This window comes from Dermacentor silvarum, chromosome 10 (assembly GCF_013339745.2).
Source record: "Dermacentor silvarum isolate Dsil-2018 chromosome 10, BIME_Dsil_1.4, whole genome shotgun sequence".
In the NCBI taxonomy this organism is placed as follows: domain Eukaryota; kingdom Metazoa; phylum Arthropoda; class Arachnida; order Ixodida; family Ixodidae; genus Dermacentor; species Dermacentor silvarum.
Genome location: NC_051163.1, coordinates 67,524,045 through 67,545,255, shown reverse-complemented (window position 1 = coordinate 67,545,255; position 21,211 = coordinate 67,524,045). Strand labels below are relative to the sequence as shown.

At 45.2% G+C, this 21,211-nt stretch overlaps 1 protein-coding gene across 1 annotated transcript; it reads right to left on the bottom strand.

Moving 5' to 3' along the window:
- Nucleotides 1-1,062: 1,062 nt before the first annotated feature.
- On the bottom strand, nucleotides 1,063-14,771 carry LOC119431028 (uncharacterized). The gene is made up of 4 exons (XM_049657948.1): nucleotides 14,765-14,771; nucleotides 10,749-10,825; nucleotides 8,886-9,082; nucleotides 1,063-1,424 (listed from the first exon to the last, which is right to left on the bottom strand). The coding sequence occupies exons 1-4, from the start codon at nucleotides 14,769-14,771 to the stop codon at nucleotides 1,106-1,108; spliced, it is 600 nt and encodes a 199-aa protein (XP_049513905.1). The 3' UTR covers nucleotides 1,063-1,105.
- Between the last annotated feature and the right edge of the window lie 6,440 nt (nucleotides 14,772-21,211).

Sequence of the window (21,211 nt, the reverse complement as noted above, 5' to 3'; positions counted from 1 at the left end):
TGTTCCAACTTTGCTCCTGCAGTTTTTGTGCTCCGTTTAAAGCTAAACCATCGTTAATAAAGTTAGTACGTCTGCCACACAAGGCATGTCTTGTGTCACTGTTCATGTCTTCTTTCCGTGCATTGAACTGCGGCAAATAAATGTCATTCCTAAAGTCACTAAATAACCTTCACTTCCTTATGCTGTTGACCTCAAACTTTCCGAACATGTGTATTTTCACATTCCTATAGATTTGCCTCGTTTATTTCTTGTGCCCACGGCAACCAATATATAAATTACCCTCTCCCCACCCAGGCCTTGCGTGCGGAGGATTTTTTCTTTTCACAAATTTAAAGTTCAGAAGTTGGCAGGTATGCTATAGCTCAAGTCCCTGTAGCCATCAAAACAGGAAATATACTGCCCAACGTAACATAATGGTAACGCGTTGCCTTAGAACAAATATGGCAAATACCAAGTAATAATTTATTTCACTAAATTGTATTTTATCATCCACAGCTCTCCACATTTCGATCCTGGTAATAATGCAGGTGAATAACCACACAAAGCAGTGATGAAGACCAAAAAACAAAATCATGGAAATAAAAAGATGGTTATGTCACACCGACCTTGTGCTTCACTCTGGGGCCGTATGTCGTAACGGTTAATTTCGCTTTTTTTTTTTTATTCTGTTCGCCATTCGTGACTACACTCAACGACACCACGTAGGCTTTTGTGCCTGGATCTGCCACTTCTGCGTGGCTAATGACATAAAGGACTGAAAAAGAAATGTATTCTTGCCAAATGTATTCCCTGTTTTGTGATCCTGCCACCGTCTTTTCAAGCTGGTCTCCCAGAAGGAGAATCACGAAATCTACCAATTAGTTTGACGGTAGTTCTTGCACATCAGGTTAAGACATGTAATGTTTTGCGCACTATTTGATGCTTTATGACAAACTTGGTGAATAGCCATACCTACAAACTTACTTGACTGTAATGAATAGGAGTTAGGTTAAGGCCGAGTAATGTTCTGAGCAGTCTTCTATACATATGACAATCCAAGCCTCCGTACTGTGAACACGGGAATGCCTTTATTTTTTTATTAAATGCCAACTATGTAGCCTCTCATTCATCGGCGGCCAATAATGCCGACGATGGGTTTGCGGAAGGAGCCTTGACCTGTCAGGGCATCGACGGCGAGCTCAAGTGGCTGGAACTTGAGTCGGTAGTAGTCGAGGATACCCATGCCCAGGTTGGCCAGGGCGCCTGTAACACCGCGAACGATGCTCGTCAGGTAGCCAGCCGCGTGGCGGACCAAGTTGCGCAGCGACTTGTGGTAACCGGACCAGATGGCCTGCAGCAGGGTCTGGCTCTCGCTCTCGGTTCGTATCTGGCCGGTCTGAACCCGCTGCAAGAATTGCCGGAACCGCAGCTCCGTCTCGTCCGTCCTTGAACAGGAGTGAGATAAATTACGAGTAGGTTTGGAAGGTTCCTAGGTGTACGTAATTGTGGCACAAGTAACGGTATGTGCATACCGTCACAGTCATTAGAATATTAGGTTTGCATGTACAGACCTTATTGTGACGTTGTAGCGACGTTGAAGAATCAGACAATGCCAGAACTTTAAGTTTCATGTCTCAAGTTGAGCGCTGAGCGGCCACATTGTAACAGTGGTTAGCCGGTAAAAGCGGTCACCGCAAGAAACTAAACAATGTACCCGTCTAAATATACGGCTCTGTAAAATATGATGCCCCAGATTACAAGGAAAGAAAGTCAGGCCTCCAAAACCTCAAGGTAAAGGCACTGTCAAATTTCTCAAAGCAAGTCGATCATCCTTCTCTATCAATACTAAACCTGCAATGGTGTAAGTTGTCGGTGTGCCATGAGCCGTGCTTCCTTTCAATCAATTTGAAATAAATGAAACGATGTCATTCAGTTAACTGAAGAACACCTTCGTGTACCTATAAGCCGGTGCGAATGAGGAACGCTGCTAATATTATTCGACAAAAGAGTAGCCATTGCTTTATCTGCTATATCCTGCTAAACCACGCCTGCTAAACACAAGAAGCAAGGTGCCAGCGCACTAATAGCGTTCTTCAGATGTTAACCATTCATTTTACGAACTTTGACTTTCGTGCTACCAGCTGTCCGTAGTTTAGAAGCCGCGTATGCTGCAGTGTGACAAATAGAAATGTGGACTTAATTCTAACAGAGCAGTTTGCATGTATTGACATGTTCCAGTCTATGGGAAAGCGAAGACATCAAGAAAGACACTAGGAGTCTTGCCGCGATTTACGGCCACTTCCAAAACGCAAATCTTGGGACACGATCCTGCGGTTCTTAATGCGTAACCAATTCCCTTCTTTCACGCCTTCCGCCATTGAACTTTTCTAGGCATGGCCATCTTAATAGCTCTTTAGTCATTGTCATCACCATTTCTTTTTTTTTTCATAACTCGTGCTCAGACTGATACCACTATGCTTACTGGTATTTGCCATTCGTTCGAATGAGACGCGTTGCCATGGAGAGATCCTGCAAACACTTGCATTTCACTTCACTGGAATTAGGTTTTAAGAGACCTTTGGTAAAGTGCTAAGGCCTGCCACGTCGGACCTTCCCGATTGTATTACTTTGACGGAGTTCTTGCTCAAATTATGCTTTGCGGCGAAACTTGACCAAGCAATTATTTACTTGTGGTTTGGTGAACGAATCGGAGAACGTTGGACGCACGTTAGCATTTGTTGACTGACGAAGTGTTCCACATAATTGTGAAGCCAGAAACATAGCTTCACAATCATGTGTAGCACTTCCCTTTGATGCCGTCAGGCAAACTAGCGCAATGAAAAAACATAGACTACACTGCCCTTAACGAGCCGCACCAGTACAAATACATCACTTTCAGGTTTTAGCACCGATATTGTTTCGCACTTTTATTTTTTAAATAAGTTTAGCCTGGGAAGATTTAAGATAAAACGCATGCGCTGTTATATTTTATTACATTTGTTTGTGCGCAGCGAATCTCGAACTTCTGAGGAATAATTTCGTCAGCAACGTAAGACTTGGTGTTAGCAACTTTAGTAATTGCATAGTGCAGCCATATAACCCTCATGTTCGGCTTGGATAGGCATATAGCTACATACAGGGTGTTTCAGCGAACACTTTCAAAAATTCTTAAAGGTTCCCTGTGGCAGATAGCACAATTCTAATTCATGAGCTGGTCTACTCGAAGAGGCGGACATTGCTTGCACAAGAAGTTGAAACGCATAATCGAATAATTAACCAAAATTCACTAATTAAGCTTTTAACTAATTACCTGATGGCCCATATTGCAATTTACAAACTGTAGCCGTGGAGTTCACAAGGCGGATCCACTTGGAACGAATTCTCGGGATGACACCAGTTTCGAGATATTAATTCCCTAACTTTGCGGAGAAATGCATTGGCGTGCCAGTTAGGCAAAACGTCGCTTTATGCATTGAAGCACAAAATTAACTGGAACGCCAATGCATTTCTCCGCACAGTTCGGGAATTAATATCCTGAAACTGGCGTCATCCTGAGAATTAATTTTAAGTGGATCCGCGTGGCGAACTCCACAGCTACAATTTGTAAATTGCAATATGGGCCATCAGGTAATTAGTTAAAAACTTAATTTGTGAATTTTTGTTAATTAGTCGATTATGCATTTCAATTTTCGTGCAATTAATGTCCGCCTCTTCGAGTAGACCACCTCGTTAACTAGCATTGGGCTATCTGCCACACACAACCTTAAATAAGTTTTGAAAGTGTTCGCTGAAACACCCTGTATACCTAAATATGTACGTAGCCCCACGGCGACGACGATGGCGACGACGACGGCGAAGATTCAGCGCAGTTATTGGAATCTATCTTAAGTGAAGCTTTGTTGAAACGCTTCAATAATTGTTTTTGTGCGCAGAGACAGTTGATGCGTGTAATTTTACTGCATATCCGAGTGCGCGGAAGGAGCTGTTCACGTTGTTCTCTCGTCACACACGTTTTGCGTTGCTTGGCTTTAGGGTAACGTGCTTGTAACAGTTGATAGTCTGCACATTCAGGCTGTACGGTTTGCAGCGTAGTGAATACATGCCTTCAAGACAAGACGCGACAACGAGAATGCGATTAGGTCCCATGACATTAGTGGAAATGCCACGCACTCTCACAGTGCTGGGTTTTGTATACCTTCTCTCGCACTCCCACCAAAGCGCCCGCGTGATCGCGGAGACTTCCGCCACGCCAGTCACGTGACGCACTTGCAGGCCCTTGCAATAGGCCCTGTTTTCATTATATCATCTCCGGGATCAGCGCAGCTTCTTCGACAGACCGACCGAGCAGCCTCGACAAACCCCAGGAAGGTAGCGAAACGAAGCTTCGCTTTATTAAAAGAATCATACGCTTTTAGGTGAGTATTTGTCATTTGTGCGAGCATTTATGCACTACGTGTTGTTTCACCGCGTAATTCCGTAGAGGGCAGAGGCGCTCACCGGCACATGTGTAGGATCGGTACAGATGGCTATGTAAGCTGATTCATCGGTCTCGTGACCGCTCTGTCTGTTTACTTCGCAAGAAACATAGCCACACCAAACGTCGGGGTAGCAGACGAAAAAAGCATCGCCTTAGCAAAAAGCTACAGAAATTCTGATAATTGTCTACTAATGCGTAAGCATTGTTTGGCTCGGCTGTGACTTCGCTTTTGCTTACTTTTGCCTACTTGCTTTTCCTAGCTTATGCGCGTCTACCCATGGCCTTTCCGGTGGCAAAGAATGCTTAGGCTTTAGTAAACAATTGTCAGATTTTATCACCACATCCGGCTCCTTCAAAATTGGAGGACGCTTAAGCTTGGCCTTTAAGAGGGTAACGCGATGGCGTTATCGGGCCCCGTTCACATCACATTTTACAGCGAAGCTGTTAAGGGCTAGGTCCCCGAGGTTCGTGTCCGCGTGTAGTAAAAACTATCATCATCAGCATTGGCTCGAGCATCGTCGTCTTTTTGAGCGCACTGACCCCTCCTAAATCCTCCCATCCGGCTGAGCCCCCGCTCTCTTGCGCCAGTCGACTTTCTTTTATGCCGCCTTCCCCCCTGAGTAGAGTTAGGCCCGGCTGCGAGGCTAGCGCGGCAAGCCTGCTGGAAGCTGCGCCCGACTAGAGATGAGCCCTGCTGGGAGGCTAGCAGGGCTAGGCCGGCGGCGCTCCTTGTTTGCGTCCCTCCGCCTCGGCTGCTGACGCGCGCTCTTTCTCTCGCCCCTCCGGCTGCTCTGCGCGCGTCTATTGACAGGGCCACTGATAAATGTAAGAAAGGCGAGGATGGCGCGGTGCGGCGGCCGGATGGCGGGGGAGAGATAGGCGGCTGCCACGTATGTATGACTTTGCGCGTGTGTGCCCGCTCTACGACTGCGGCGCATGCGCGCAGCCCTGCCGGCTCCGGTCGCCTGTACCGCCGGCTCTCTCGGGGCTCCAACCTGTCTACAAAAAAAAAAAAAAAAATTAGCGTAGCTTGCAGTGGAGGCGCAATGCTAAAGAGACAGCGGAGCTGATGGGCACCTAGCTAGTCCTGGCTTTTGGGCTAGGCTAAGCACTACGAAGTCATCCCCAGCATTTTCCGGTATTTACTGATTATTGATTTATTAGCTATTGATTGGCCATCGATTGGTTATCGCAAGGTATTGGCCATGTATTTGGGCTAGGCTAAGCACAATCAAGTCATATCTCCAGCATTTTTCGGAATTTATTTAATACTGATTGATTATCGATTAGCTATTGATTAGCTATCGATTGGAAATCGATGAGTGACTAAGCTTAAATGGTCCCAACCATGGTTAGCTAGACTTAGGCTCAGCTTCGCTAGTTCACAGGGGTATGTGCCATTGCGCTTCGGCCCTTTCTGCACTACCGCCAGGATCGACCCCCAGTTCGTGTTTTCACGTTACGGACTGTCGGCTTAAATAGCTCCGCTGTTAAACGTTTGTGCCGGAATGCGGCTCGTCTTCTCCAGATAGCAGAAAATGCTCATTGGAGTGGTTCTCATTATACAAATGTAGCGCTTGACACAATGGCTAATCGCGGTTATTCCAGGTTCATTTTGCGTCGAATCCATAGACTTGCAAGGCCAGGAATGCAGCCGTTGTATAAGCTTCTACGCGCCGGCAAAATCCCGCCTGCTTTACGACATTTTCAAACGGCTTATTCACTCTCTCAACGACAATCCGCGCGGTAACAAGGTGACTAGCGTTTCGGCCGCGACTGTCGCACTCGACGCAAGAACGCTTGCGTCAATTCTTTCGGTGCACGTTAAATAACTCCAGTTGGCCACAATTAATTGTCACAGACCCCGTGAACGAGACGCAGATGCCGTACCAAATTCCAAAGCCGACTTATCAGCTTCCGAAAATAATCCCACGAAAGCTAGGACAATTAGTAATGGTAGAGTGACCTAGAACACTCTAGTAATGGGCCCTCTGGTGCGCCAGCGAACGCCGGTTGCTGTCCAAAACCGAGTCGGAGCCCAGAGTTGTCAAAACACAACTAAATATATTCTTCACGCAAGCCAGTTACACACACACTTGCACACTTAGGCTAGCCAAAACACAATACAATTCAGATGGGTATTCACAAAACACAGGGAAATAATTAACGACAAGCACTAAGAGTACAACACGTAAAGTACAAAGTGAATAGGAACCAGGGGCGTAGCCAGGGGGGGGGTTGGGGGGGTTCAAACCCCCCCCCCGAAATTTTTTCCGCAACCCCCCCCCCCCCCCGCTCCCCACACACACACTTACCACCCTTTTTTCTCGTCGCTTCGCGCTGACATAATTCATGAAACCGGTGCTACTATCACAATTTCATTCCTGGGCGCTTCCGTTTGGGTTGGTAATTTACAGAGAATCATGTCTGACTATGGAAAAAACTGTCACTCTATGAAGTTTTGGGCGAGAATGTGGCGGCCGCATTCTGAAGCAACAAATGCGCAACAAATGAAGCAACAAATGCGGCAGCCGCATTTTAGATGATGGCGAGAACGCTCGAGGCCCGTTTACTTAGATTTAGGTGCACGTTAAAGACCCCAGGTGGTCAAAATCACCGGTATACATTTCCGCCGCTTCCCTTCAGGTGCCGGTTAGGTCAGCTTTTCTCGCGAACAAAAAGTGTTGTGAGAAAGACACCGGCGGGAAAATGTTATCTTACTTCTGAGTGACCGAGAGCAGCAGCGAGAGCTTCAGGAGCACCGTTGCTATGGCAACGTTGACATTTGGGGTACCCGTCCCAGCGATCCTTTGCGAAAAGCAGCACGTGACTTCCGCCACACTTTCTCCAATACGTCCGTGCTGGCCGGGGCCTCTCCTGGGTTGCGCTGTAGTAATCTCTCTCTCGATTCGCCGGGTGAGAAGGTGTCTCGGCGCCCATGTTCTCGCTCTCGATACCGTCGCTTCGTGTATGGTTCTAGACGTCTAGACTCCGTTGGTCTCGTCGGCTGTTAGAGGCGTATGTGCTCTCCCCCTCTGTTGAAGCTGCCGCGGGCGCGGTGTGTTTCTTTCGCTGGCTTGCGTGACACGCAGCCGTGGCTTAGTGGTAGAGTGCCCACCAGGGCTGCGGGAGGCTATGGGTTCGATTCCCACCGCCGCCGGGCACCCACTGGTTCAAATTGGTAGAAGCGTGCCCTGGCCTGGCGCTCGGCTTTGTTCAGGGGTGATGCGCTTGGGAAAGGAGCCTGCGCCTTGAATTCCTGTCGAAACCTGTCGTAAGCACCCCCATAAATACGACATTTTGTTTTTAGCGAACAAAATTTCTTGTTGCTCTTTTTCGACTTGAAACTTTTCTGAGTTACCTCAATCTCTTCGTTTTTGGTGATGACAGATTGTTGCTCTTTTCGCTTCATAACAAATGTGGTTTTCTGTTTGTGTGAATAGATAGATAGATAGATAGATAGATAGATAGATAGATAGATAGATAGATAGATAGATAGATTGATTGATAGATAGATAGATAGATAGATAGATAGATAGATAGATAGATAGATAGATAGATAGATAGATAGATAGATAGATAGATAGATAGATAGATAGATAGATAGATAGATAGATAGATAGATAGATAGATAGATAGATAGATAGATAGATAGATAGATAGATAGATACACAGAGAGATGGATGGATAGATAAACGATAGATAGATAGATACACAGAGAGATGGATGGATAGATAAACGATAGATAGATAGATAGATAGATAGATAGATAGATAGATAGATAGATAAACGATAGATATATAGATAGATAGATGGATAAACGATAGATAGAGAGATGGATGGATGGATAAACGATAGATAGAGAGATGGATGGATGGATAAACGATAGATAGAGAGATGGATGGATGGATAAACGATAGATAGATAGATAGATAGATAGATAGATAGATAGATAGATAGATAGATAGATAGATAGATAGATAGATAGATAGATAGATAGATAGAGAGATGGATGGATGGATAAACGACAGATAGATAGATAGATAGATAGATAGATAGATAGATAGATACAGAGATGGATGGATAGATAGATAGATACAGAGATGGATGGATAGATAAACGACAGATAGATGGATGGATGGATGGATAGATAGATAGATAGATAGATAGATAGATAGATAGATAGATAGATAGATAGATAGATAGATAGATAGATAGATAGATAGATAGATAGATAGATAGATAGATAGATAGATAGATAGATAGATAGATAGATAGATAGATAGATAGATAGATAGATAGATAGATAGATATGGACGGATGAACGGACAGATTGGTTGATGCATGTATCAAAATTTGCGTTAAACATACACTTTCATTCTTCTTCTACGTTTATAATGTGTTCTCGCATGTAAAGAAACGCTCGTACCTGGTGCGCACTTGAGTGAGGAGTATGTCGATCCTGCTGATCCGGTGCTGGATTTCTATCCGCTCCGGACTGCTGCTCGTTCTCTCCAACTCGACCACCAGGAGCTCGCGCATGCTGGTCAGGTTGCGCTGGATCTCCCGTCCCGTGGTGATCTCCACCTCAATCTTATGGATGAGTGGCTGCTGTGATCGCAAAATCTGCGTGGACACCAGGCACGCGTCTCTCTTGTAGCGTGCTCACTAGTTCAAGCAGTGAAAAAACAAAACATATAAGAACACTAATGCCCACATCCATTATTCCTGTGTGATTTTATTGAATTGTAGTCCTAAAGGTAGGATGATTGTTTGAGATCCCGTATAGCGTGTCGGTGCAACTTGCACTACTCTTTTTTCCGTCTGCGTGTTGTAATGTTTCTCGAACTATATATAAGCGGACCTCGTTATTACTGTATATTTGGACTACTCGTATCTTTATTTTCCGAACATGCGACGTTTTATGTTCTACCATTTTTATTATTACAATGCCTGAAATAGGGAGCCACGGTTACCGCTAACAGGTCATTCAATATGTTTAATTATACTCTTAATACCCATAAACATATCTTCACCTCCCCCCCCCCCCGCTCACATACACACTGTGCGAAACAATATTGCTGAAAAGTCACAAAATAAACTGTCACTCGAACTCTGTAGCAGTACACAAGATACAAATTGTTGTTCTACCGAATGTTGCCTAAGTAGGAGGGCCACGTATACATGACTTTTCAAAATGACTTTTCAAGCTCGTTCCCGCTCCAGTTTCACAAAGGAGTAGAATTTCGTGGTGGATTATATCCCGATATACACCCCGTTGGCGTGCATCAGTTCCTTGGTTCGTCCGCGGTAAACTTGAACCGCTAGTCGTCTACGGCAACGTCTCCTTTAAAAATGTCGATTTCACTGCAACGGAATGATGGCGCCACCTGTCTCCGCTATGGTGAGAAGCGGCAAGAGATGGCGCCACTGTTCCGTTGCAGCAAAATCTGCATTTGCTGAGTGAGAACGCTGGAGACGATGTGCACTTCAGACTTTCTTCCAGACGAAATTGCGTATAATGCATGCAAACGTGCTTTAACCAAATCAAACACACAATTCTACCAATGTGGCAGATGTCATGCGAACGTACTGGTAGTTTAGCTGAAACAGTCATGTGCACCTGGCACTCCTATTTAGCCACAACCCCCGGTACATAAAGCACGACCTTGACAGTCCAGATTACTATGTAAAAGGGAAAGATTAATGGTGGCAAGAGAGAGAGAGAAACGAAGAGGGAAAGGTAGGTGGTGGCAAGTCTACACTGAGTTGTTTGCGAAATCGCGACATTACAGAGTTGACGCAGCATATTTGTGAACTTTCATACTTGATTATAAGATAATTGGAGCTTTTTAGGAAAACAAAAGACAAAATAATATGTCCTATAGTAACTCGGCGTTACTCGAACAAAAAGTAAGTGGATACTTTATAAGGTGAAATTGTGGCCTCTGGGTAGTACCGTCATTGCAAGCGTGGTTTGCGAACGAGCTCTTCTCGATGAGCTGTCATGGCTGGCCCACAGATGAAGTGCGTGAATCACATACTCGAATGTCAATGCGCTTGTATCTCTCGTTTCGCGACAGTAGGCAGTTTTTTTTTTGTTTTTTTTTTTTTCATTCCGTGCTGTTGTTATTTCTGCCGTCCTCACGTTGGCGGTGGTTCGCGCGCCTTACAAGAGGTTTTGAAGTAACGGAGCTAAAACTAAAGCAGTAATCGCAGCTTTCCTTCAAACTTCTGACACTCGCGACCATCGCTAATCGCATAGGATCTAGATTAAGAAGCGTCAACCTACCTCCACGCCACGCGGCAGAGTCACGTCACGATTCGTTGGCGGATCTTCTAACTCCACCGGGTCAAAACCTTCGTCTCCTGCAGGTAGAAGGCTTTGTGATCAGGTGGTACATTCTTTCGCATGGCGCGAGGAGGGAATGCACAATATAAGAAATCGCATACACATGTACAAACACCCTTATGCCAACTGTTGAATGAATAGGAGACAACAGCACAGTTCATATTCTTCACCAACTTTAGCAACTTGCCCCTCATCAGGTTTTCTCAGTTTCGGCCAGAAAATGACTACCTGACTTTTACGTTATTGTACACTGAACAGCAACAAGATCTAGCATTTCAGAGCCGCGGACCTCCCTTCTGATAAGTACACTAAAAAGTGGTTAGTGATGAAACTGACAGGGCTTGCACCTTTCTTCTCTTTCTCGCTCTCACGGTAAGGTTTTCTCATAATTTCTCCATTCTCAATTTCTCAGAACATGAGTAGATGAAGTGGTGTTGCGTCATCCCTACCCAGAACACGGAAAGCGGCAGCCGCTAAAAGGAACGCCTCAGTATGTTGGCGTCCAAGGCTTCACGCAGCTCTCCGTCAAACTGAGCCAATACAAGGTCGTCGGGGACTGCTTCAAGGCAAGACCCGATGCCGATTTCTCTCTTTTCTAGGTGCAAGTGATCCTGCTGCTTGACAACAAGGTCACCTGCATCTGCAAAAGAAATGAATATGCATCGGGTCTTGCCTTGCACCAGCCCTCATCTACCTTGTTGGCAGTTTGCAGAGTTTTACGGGAAACCTTGGGCACCAGCGTTGGGAAGGTTTTCCGGTACATTGACGACTTTCTCGTTGCCTATGGGACGTCGTCAAGAGAGACCAACTACAGGAGTTCGGTGACTTTTTGGGCCCTTTCTGCAGTGCTAGGCGAGTTCGTGTTAACAAATAAGCTACCAGGGGATTGAGAACTCTGATTTCAGGACCTGCAGCTTTTCTTCGACGAGCGTCATGGGTGCTGGAGCTGCACCGCGCGCTCGAAGGGGCTTGGACATTTTTCGTCAGGGCACTCTGAGACTGCGGAACGCGGTGTTTCCGCAGGAGCACTGAAGAGTAAAAATATGGCTTTTTTGGGTTAGTTGGTTAGATACATCACAGGGGGTCATAGCGCTAGAAGACACGGACAAGAACGAGAGAACATGACGGACGCTATCTTTCAACTGAGTGTTTATTTCCAGAAACAACGGTATTTCTAGGCCCGCACACCGAAAGGGCCCGATCACCGCACATGAAGAAGCGCTCGTCCTGTTGTCTCGTTCTTGTACGTGTCTTCTAGCGTTATGACCCCCTCTGATGCACTGAAGAACCCTCTCCACAGGTCGCGACGCCACCATGAGGAGCAGAACATTTCGATCGAAGCCCAGCGTTTGGCTTTCAGTGGACTAGCCTCTCCGGCTTCTAGTAGCCATGGCTGATAAGCTTTTAACGAAGCTGCACGCGCATGATGCCTCTGGGCGGTGAGCTTCGAGGAAGCGGAGGGATGTTATACCGTACGTACGCAAGAAGCACCAATTGTAGAGCGACATAAAGAACTTCCGATACAGCTTTCTGTTGCTCAATACGTATTACATAAAGGCCTTTTTCTGAGTGTGAAAGAGCAACAGAAAGCAATGTATTGAGCAACAGAAAGCTGTATCAAGGGTTTTTCATGTGGCTCTACAATTTTCTCATCGACGCTTTTCATCTAAATGTAATATTTGACAAGTTGAATAACTAATTAAGACTAATTACGTAATTAGGCAGAATGCAAAAACATAATCTGAGTATCTCCAAGCGAGGGCCAACAATATTACTTGGTTCTGTCCAGCGACGTGGCTTTTGTGTGTTTTTAAATATTGGTACATGATAGTTGGGACACCCTGCATATATTCGACATGCACGAGTGCCTTAGATGTGCCATCCCTGCATTTAAAGCGTCGCTAGCATAAATATTATTATTTTAAGGCTTGAAATAAATCTTTCCACAGAACTCTAACGCATTTTTGTCCAAATACTTTATAGCGGATTTCTAATGAATCGATAACCACGTTCTCCAGATTATAGAGATCTTAAACGCAGTATTTGTGGAATCCCAGCAAAAAATATCAACAATGCTTAATATGTATCCCACATTAACATGTAATGAACGTGATCTTGCATTTCACTTAACGGTAGTAATGGCCGCAAGCGTAAACAGGATTGCACCAGCGAAGAACGTAACGGAGTTCGATACCCCGTCGCGGATCCTGCCAGCTTCAGCAGCTCTAAGTAAGGAAGATCGCACACAGTTCTCTCTGTCAGCAGGCTACGTGTCTTATGCACTGCTTGAATTTTTGTTATGCTTGAAATATGAGTGGCAACTCGCATGCTTCATCAAGATGAGCCTTTAATGCGCTTCAAACTTTTGTGGCTCTTAGATACGTATTTATTATTAACACAACGCCATCACCATAACTCTTTCTTTTCACACAAACAATTGTTGGAAATAACTCTGATGCTATCGTCTACTAGAACTAAATGTCCGCCCTTCCACCAGCACAGAAATGCTGGGAAGCCCATGAATTTGCCTATACAAGTCGTCCTTTTGGCTTCAGACGGCTTTGTGACTTTCTCAGTGCTACTTTTAAGCAATACATCGCGCTTATAAACGCCCCAATTCTTAATGTTTACGCGTGTGCGCAGGGACTAATTGCCCTGCTGCCTTTAGGAAAAATATATTTGCTTGGAAATTTACAGGGATGAAGCGTAATAGGTAACGCCACAAAAACGTCCGAAGCCACAAACACCAAGATAAGACGAATCTAATGTACTAACCATCGTGTCCACGTCAGCTGAGCGATGGCTGCGCCATAGTTGACTCTAATTAATGACAAGAATAAGTGGACCCGGGTGGGCTCGGTTCCTTTGCTCGTTACAACCATTTAAAGGAGCCAGAGCGAATTCAAAAAAAGCATGCGGGAAATTAAATGTTGCGTCTAATTGAAGTGAATAAATGTGAATGCGATTAGCACTCTTAGGATAGGTCAGCCACTTTGCGGTATCTATGCCCTGATCTAACCGTTTTCATTTCACGCCAATTTGGCTCACTGGGTATAGGCCACTGGATATGTGCCGTTCTTCTTCATAATGATCATAGCATATGAAACATATCACGAATTACACGCCCATCATAAGATAGATTACTAATCGCCTTAACCTCAGTAATCATCTCCAAAAAAGCTTTTGTGTTGATAATTTTTATTTAATTATTTCAATAAACGTAGCAGACGAAAAAATATTATTATTCTGTTCAATCAAACATATATGTTAATTATTTCTTCATTTCAATAGAAATATGGTAATACATACTATTTTCTTTCAATTAAACTCATCAGTCAATTTCTTTTATGCTTTCTTGGGCTTCATCGTCTAGCTGTTTCCTTCATATGGTTGCAACTAACAGAGTTCCAGGTGGTGCTTTTTTTGTAGGAAACTCTATGGCTGCTGCTAAACGGCAACACGTTTCAACGTCACTACAGCGTTTGCCTACCATGATTCGGTGCAGTGAGAGGGCCGCCGAAAAAAGGAATGAGGAAAGCGTTGCTGATGTCACAGAATAGAGCCAACAGAAGCAGCAGTGTCGAGATGAGCCGGGAGTCCATTTTTTTCTTGCCCATGGAGGAAGCCGTGCAGTTCTCGTCCACGGTTTCACGTTTAGACTGTCGCCGCACTGTTCTTTGGCAACAATTGTGCTGTAATCCTGGTAAACGGGTTCTTTTTGCTATTCTCTTTGCGTGTTAACTTCATGTTGAGCTGACTGATGTGAGGAAACCAATGGGATGGACGCAAGGATAAGAGCTTCGTTCGCCAAGCATCGCGCTACTTTCTTCATCGGAGGCGCAGTGTTCGAGCACCGCGGCACATGCACAAGCACACACAAAGAAACAAAACGTCCGGATTGTTCAATCAGGAGGTTCGCGGCGGTAGTCGGGCTTCGTTCTCCGAAAACAGCTCACGGTCCATTTCGTCCACTTTCAGAGTAGGCGCTGCCCTATATGACCGACAAAGCGTGAATAAATGTGACAGCAAAGTTTGGTCGTGCCACCCCCAAGACTGGCGTCTTGATTCCGCTCTCGCGTCAACGGCAATTTGCGTGACAACGGACTGCATCTTATCGCGGAAGGTTATCGACACTTCCTGCGCACGCCTTGTACAGCAGCCCGAGCTGCGGAAGCGGCCACCTCAGAACGCAAATAAGGCGGCCATACAAACGCACAAGCGGGGTAATTGCGAACCCTGTACGAGACTCCGAAGCAAACGGTAGTGCCGACAATGATGGTTTGTCATACGCGAAGGGGATCAGCCCTTGACAGGTGACCCACGCCATGAATGCGCGGGTTGTCGTCTGAAAGAGCCTCTGCGCCTGATTTATGGGTCGGGCATGTAAACTCTGTTAGAGTGCATGCGCTGGACTGTGTGTGGCGAGCCGCTAGCTTCCTGGAACTGGAAGGCGCAACGAATCAAGCGTGCGATAATGGAACAAAACTCATTTACGTTCCAGGTCGCCTTCTGTCGATAGACTATTCCAGGGCGGCATTACCATCCCTAGTTTTATGAATGAGTAATGGTTCTTCTAATGCGACAGTTGCACTAAACGTACGGATGCTGAATAAAAGAAAAGATATAAAAATGAACAGCTGGCATGTCAAAGTACGCATACAGCAGGTTCTTACACAACTACATTTGCTACCTTCCCACGTAAGTGTTACACTGCTTTCACAGGTCACTCTTATTGTTCGTTGATGAGAATGCCCTTTCATCAACCAAAAGCCATGTTTTTTTTTATTTAGGATTCTCTTCATATGACTGTAACATCAGCACTTTGTAAGATGGACTATTGTTACATTATAAGGATTTATCTATCTTCCCTTGTGCGTAAAATTACAACTGACAGGAGTGAGTATTCACACATACATCACTACAAGGCGTTTAGCACATTCGGCAGTACATCAGTCTAACTGTGGCGAGAACGCACTTCTGGCTTGTTCACAATTATCTTGAAGTTGTGTTTTCTTTTGTCTCTCTTATAACATCATAGATTGGTTGCTTGGTGGAATTGAGGTTGAAAATACATCGGCCACTTTATTTCTTTCTACTGCACGGAAAAAAAAGAAAAATTAGGCGATAAAAATAATATTCAATCAAAGCATTCTTTTACGAAAATTGTGTTCTAGGGTTAATAACAAGATGAGCATGTTACGCAACTTCCAGTGAAAAATGCAAAAAAAATTTTTATTTACGTGCGCCTCAAAAGCCGGAGCTACCTCAATACAAGCTCATTTGGTGAAACTTTCTTCTCACCATTCAAAATAATTGTTCCCGTTATAAAGCTCGAAAAGCAGTTCAACGGCAACAATAACTTGTTACAATTACAAAACCTCGGCATATCAAAACGTTTACAAATTTTTCATTAAAATATCGCTTCAGAAACAACGTCAGACGTGGGGGATTGCTGCAAAATAGTCGTCACAAGAAATATTGAGAAATGTTATTCACCTGACCACCACTTAGCCCCACTGCGCACCGCGACCATTAGCTAAATGCATCGATGTTCAATTACGCAAGCAGCCACGTGGGTTGGTGTCTGGGCAATATTCATAATAAGTTATTTGCATCCTCGGGAAAGGAATCACTGATAAGGCACAAATAACGCGCGAGGCCTGCAATGGAACAAGCGAGCTTACATTTAAGCTATTGCACTATATGTCGTTGGTCTGGAATAGCTGAAGGCGTACGGCAAGAGACTGCACGAATTATTCTTGTTGGCGGAAGGAGCGCATACATTTTACTATAAAGTGTGCAAAAATATACGCCACGTGTCGACGGAGACTACATTAAAATTGTTATTTGTGACGAAATTCTATGTTCTTTGAACACGTACTGTTCGTATCAACAAAATTAGACTCCCAAAGTCTGTTGAACAACTTCATAAATTTAATTCGTTCTCTACTTCGCTCGCAATTTATCCTGCTAACGAAAAAAACTGAAGTTTTTAATGCTTCTCGTACATGAGAAACTTTATAGGCATTGCGAGGAAAAACCGGTCACAATGTTGGCTTTCTTGCGACGGAATACCACTTTTCCCAAAACAAGCTTGTAATCTGTTGTGCAACACATATGTGAGGTGCGTAATAGAATATGATTGCACGATTTAGGATCCTTTAACTCGCATTGGCAGGGACAAAATTGAGAATGTGCAAAATGTTGGAGCTCCATGCGGTTTAGGTAAGTGCAGCAGACAGCTAAGCATGACCGCCGCAAATGAGACACTCGTATGGGAGCGGTTTAAAAACAAAAAAAAATACACTTGAAGTTTTTCCACATTTAAAAACCTAGAACTAGCATAGCTTGCGACAGCTATATTTTACGTCCCCTTTATGTATCTAGTCGAGTGGACCATTGGCACAAGGTGTGCCAATACAATGCCGGATAGAGCTGTTTAAAAGTTCATTTGTCCATAAATTATTCGTGACTCGAATCGGCTACCATCTGCGGTTGTGCATATTGCTGATAATGACAACTTCGCTGTGGTGCTATATTCTTGTACGCCTTATTCAAATTTTGTGTATGTTACTTTCGTTTAGCATATTCTTATTCTTGCAGCATAGCCCGTGGTCTATATAAATGCTAGTTAATGTATGAAATATATAATATATTAATGACCTGTCGTCCATATTATATAACGACATGTCTATATTACGACCTGCCATCCGAAATAACGTCATCCCTTCGCTTCTTCGCCGACGATTGTGTGATCGATCGTCAAATCTGCTCACCTTCCGATCATGTCGCTCTTCAACACGATCTTGACCGTAACTGCTGCTCTTCTGGGCAAATGACCCTAAACATTGACAAATGCAAACTAATAACATTCACCCGCAAAAAGACATTTTCCGCTTTCGATTACTCACTGGATAAGAACCCCCGTTAAACGCACCAACTCATACAAGTACCTCGGCATTCTCCTTACACCTAACCTGTCATGGTCTGCGCACGTCGGAAAAAAAACTGCTAACGTCCGCTCGGTTATCTTAAACGTTACCTGCGCGATGCTCCTGCCCTCACCAGACAAATGGCCTATCAGACATTCGTAAGGCCACAACTGGAATTCGCTGCCCCTATCTAGTCACCTCATAAAGCTTACCTAATCGCGACTCTCGAGTCAGTCGAAAATCGCACCACCCGCTTCATTGTCAGACATTATCACCGCGACTCTAGCGTGACTAGCATTAAGTCATCTTTATCCCTCTCAGCTTTTGAATCACGAAGAAGCATAGCATTGCTTTGTCTGCTTCACAAAGTAGTCCACAGCGCGCACCCGTCCACTCTGCCGCTCGCTCGTCCATCTCACCTGAACCCACGACCTCTCGGTCCGCGACGATAGATCGCCGAGCGTTTAACCCATTGCGCCACAAACGCATTCGTATAGAGCTACACAGACGCGCCTTATATATCTAACACTCCTCCGTGTACCCGCGCTCTTGCTCGGGGCGGTGCCGCCGCCTACGAGCAGAAAAGAGAAGTACTGCATTATGACACTAACGCGCACCGACAGTGAACGCTTCGGTGGTCTCAGCACTACGACTATAGTGCCTAGAATATACTTACTAGTGTGCCGACCGCGGGCTTTCCGGTGGCACGGAGAATGATGCCTTCCGCCGGCGGCCACCAGACGGCGATAGCCGTACGGACCGTGCTATGCCGAGCGGCGTCTCTAGCCAACGCGCGCGTGTGCGACAGACGCCAATGGGCTGTCCCAGCCCGTTTCGTTCTGCGGAGCGTTGGTTGAGGTGCAAAGCGTAATCGAAAGAATATGATTTCGTTGCACTTACAAACGATCGTATGCATAGTTATCATTATAACGCTACACTATACGGGGTGTTTCTTCGAAAAATACGTTTCACTTTCGTGTTCTATACCGATTCCTATATAAGAGGGATCAACCACATTTTTTCATCTCAGTTTCCAGCGTATCTTTGGCCGAACCAATGCCTTCAATTCATCCGCGTTACCACGTGCCATTCAACATTGGAATAAGGTACCAAACTACATAGTTGACAGTCTTGACCCTGTATCCTTCAAAGCACGCTTATGCATATTATTTCCATAATTCATCTCAACTAACCGTACTGCGCACCTATTTACCTTTAGCGGAGTCATATAGTTTTTGTTTGTTCATTTGTTTGTTTGTTTGCTTTGTATTGCGTTAACATTGTTAGAGACTTGTTCTTTTATCTTCACCAGCAACCATTTGTATAATTTCTTGGTACTCATTTCCTGCTACTTCACAGAGTTGTTTTTGTTTCATTTATCGCGCTATTTATATTGTTAGATAATTGTTCTTTCATGTTTACCCGCTAAGAATGTATAATTTCTTTGTACTCCTTTCTTTTTGCTAATTCCCTGTATCCTCCCCTCACGCAATACTCCTTCGGGAGCCTGTGAGGTAACTGAATAAATAAAGAAATTTCCGGTCGCTGTGAGGTGACGAAGAACGGTAGTGGATATTTGAGTAAATGCGCTCTTGAGTCGCTGACCTTTCTCGAAAGTCCATATCGATGTTCACTTTGGTCTGGAGAGCATTTTCTGTAATTTAGATTGTGAACCGATTACGAACGCTTTCCGCACTCGTGTATTCACTAAATAACCTGTAGTGAAGACAAAGGACACTCATAATAGCGTCCTAAAACAGACTGAGCACTGTGTCTTCCTCTGTTATCATTAATCTACTTCCCATGTTCACGATGGACCAAATGACTAGGCTTAGTTAGTCTCTTTCCCATTCGTTCGAAAAAAATCACAGCATATCCACGGGGTGAATGATGATGAGTGGGCGAAGCTCCGGAGGGAATCATCGGATCTCCCGCTTAAGGGGACGCTAGCACAAACGCGTTAGAAACGTGCAGTACTCTCTAGTAAGGGGGAGCGGCCACAGCGTCTTACGCAGCCATTTACACATGCCGGAACGTGCACCGCGTTTGCCGACGCCATCACATGACTGCTGAGAGAGTATACGCCCCGTATTCATAAACGCTCCGCGACTTGACTTGCCACCGCTTTGGGCAGCGCGTTCGAAACGCGTTGAAGGTAAGGCGGAGAGGCCACAGCGTCTTACACCAGCTTCTTACACGGGCCGTAACGCGCTAGCACAAACGCGTTAGAAACGCGCTATAAACGCGGCCTTTCGTTAATGTTGGGTATTTATTGCCATCGTGGTGCGTGTATCCATGTCCGCTTCGTGGCGTAGTGGGCTAACGCCGCGCGCTCGGAAGCGAGGGGTCCCTGGTTCGATTCCGCGCTACGGACACAACTTCGGAATTTTTTTTCTCATTTTTCTCAGACTGGTTACACACTACTACTACTACGACGACGACGGGGACGAACGGCTGCCGCTATAAGGAGCTTCGCCACCCAAAAAAAAGGAGCCGCCCTGTCGGCTATGCGGTCAGAGGTTGTGTTTTGTGGCTCTGGTCGGCGGAACTAGCCTATGGGCCTCTTTCTTTCGTTCTTATTTTTTTATTCTTTACTTATTGCGATCCTTCTGCATATGAATGGGGAAGAAAACTCATAAGCGGCTGATGACGTGCTATCTTTGATGGCGCAAATATCTGCTAGAATTTAATATTTTGTGCTGTAAAAGCGCTCGTGCGTATTCTTAGAATACCCCTAAGGAGTTTCAGCACAAAGCCAAATCTTGCTATCACTGTCGGTGTTTCGCCTGACCAGTTTATGTAGTAAATGGTACGTCGTACTAGAACACTGCACGGGCTGGGCCGGGCAAAGCTTTTTTTGCCGGGCCCATGTGGGGCACAGGCCCGTTCACTGGTGGGCTAGGTCGGATCTTCAAGCACCTGCGAGCCTTCTGCATAGATCCAAGGCATTCGGTTCGAAGCTGAAGTGAGAAGTTCGAGAAAAGAAATAAAGAACGTTTATTGATTGATCCTATTTTGATTCCTGCAAAAACATTCTTACCCAAAAGCAAAAAAAAAGTGATACTAAAGTACGCTCTTCACACAATTAGAACGTTAACGCGTTTGATATTATTCTATCGACCTGGGTAGCGTTCCGTCCAGACGGAGTGACAACTGATAATGTTCCGTCTAGACGTGTAATCGCGGAACCTAGTTGCGCACCCGCTTGCGCCAACATGAAGGCAAAAGCGGCAAACGTCCTGTCTCGGGGTTTTATCTTGATGCCTTATTCTAGGGACTTTCGTAGCACCCCGTATTTCCTGCGGCAGTCAAGCGCTCAGTCAGCTGACAGTGCCTCATGGACAGTGCACCCTCCGACGAAGCACGTGGTCAGTAGCGGCATGCGCAACAGGGTCGGTGCAAAGTTTTCTACCTCCGAGGAGCTAGAGGATCCAACGAAGGCGCACAGCGCGAAAAACTTCAGGCAGTACT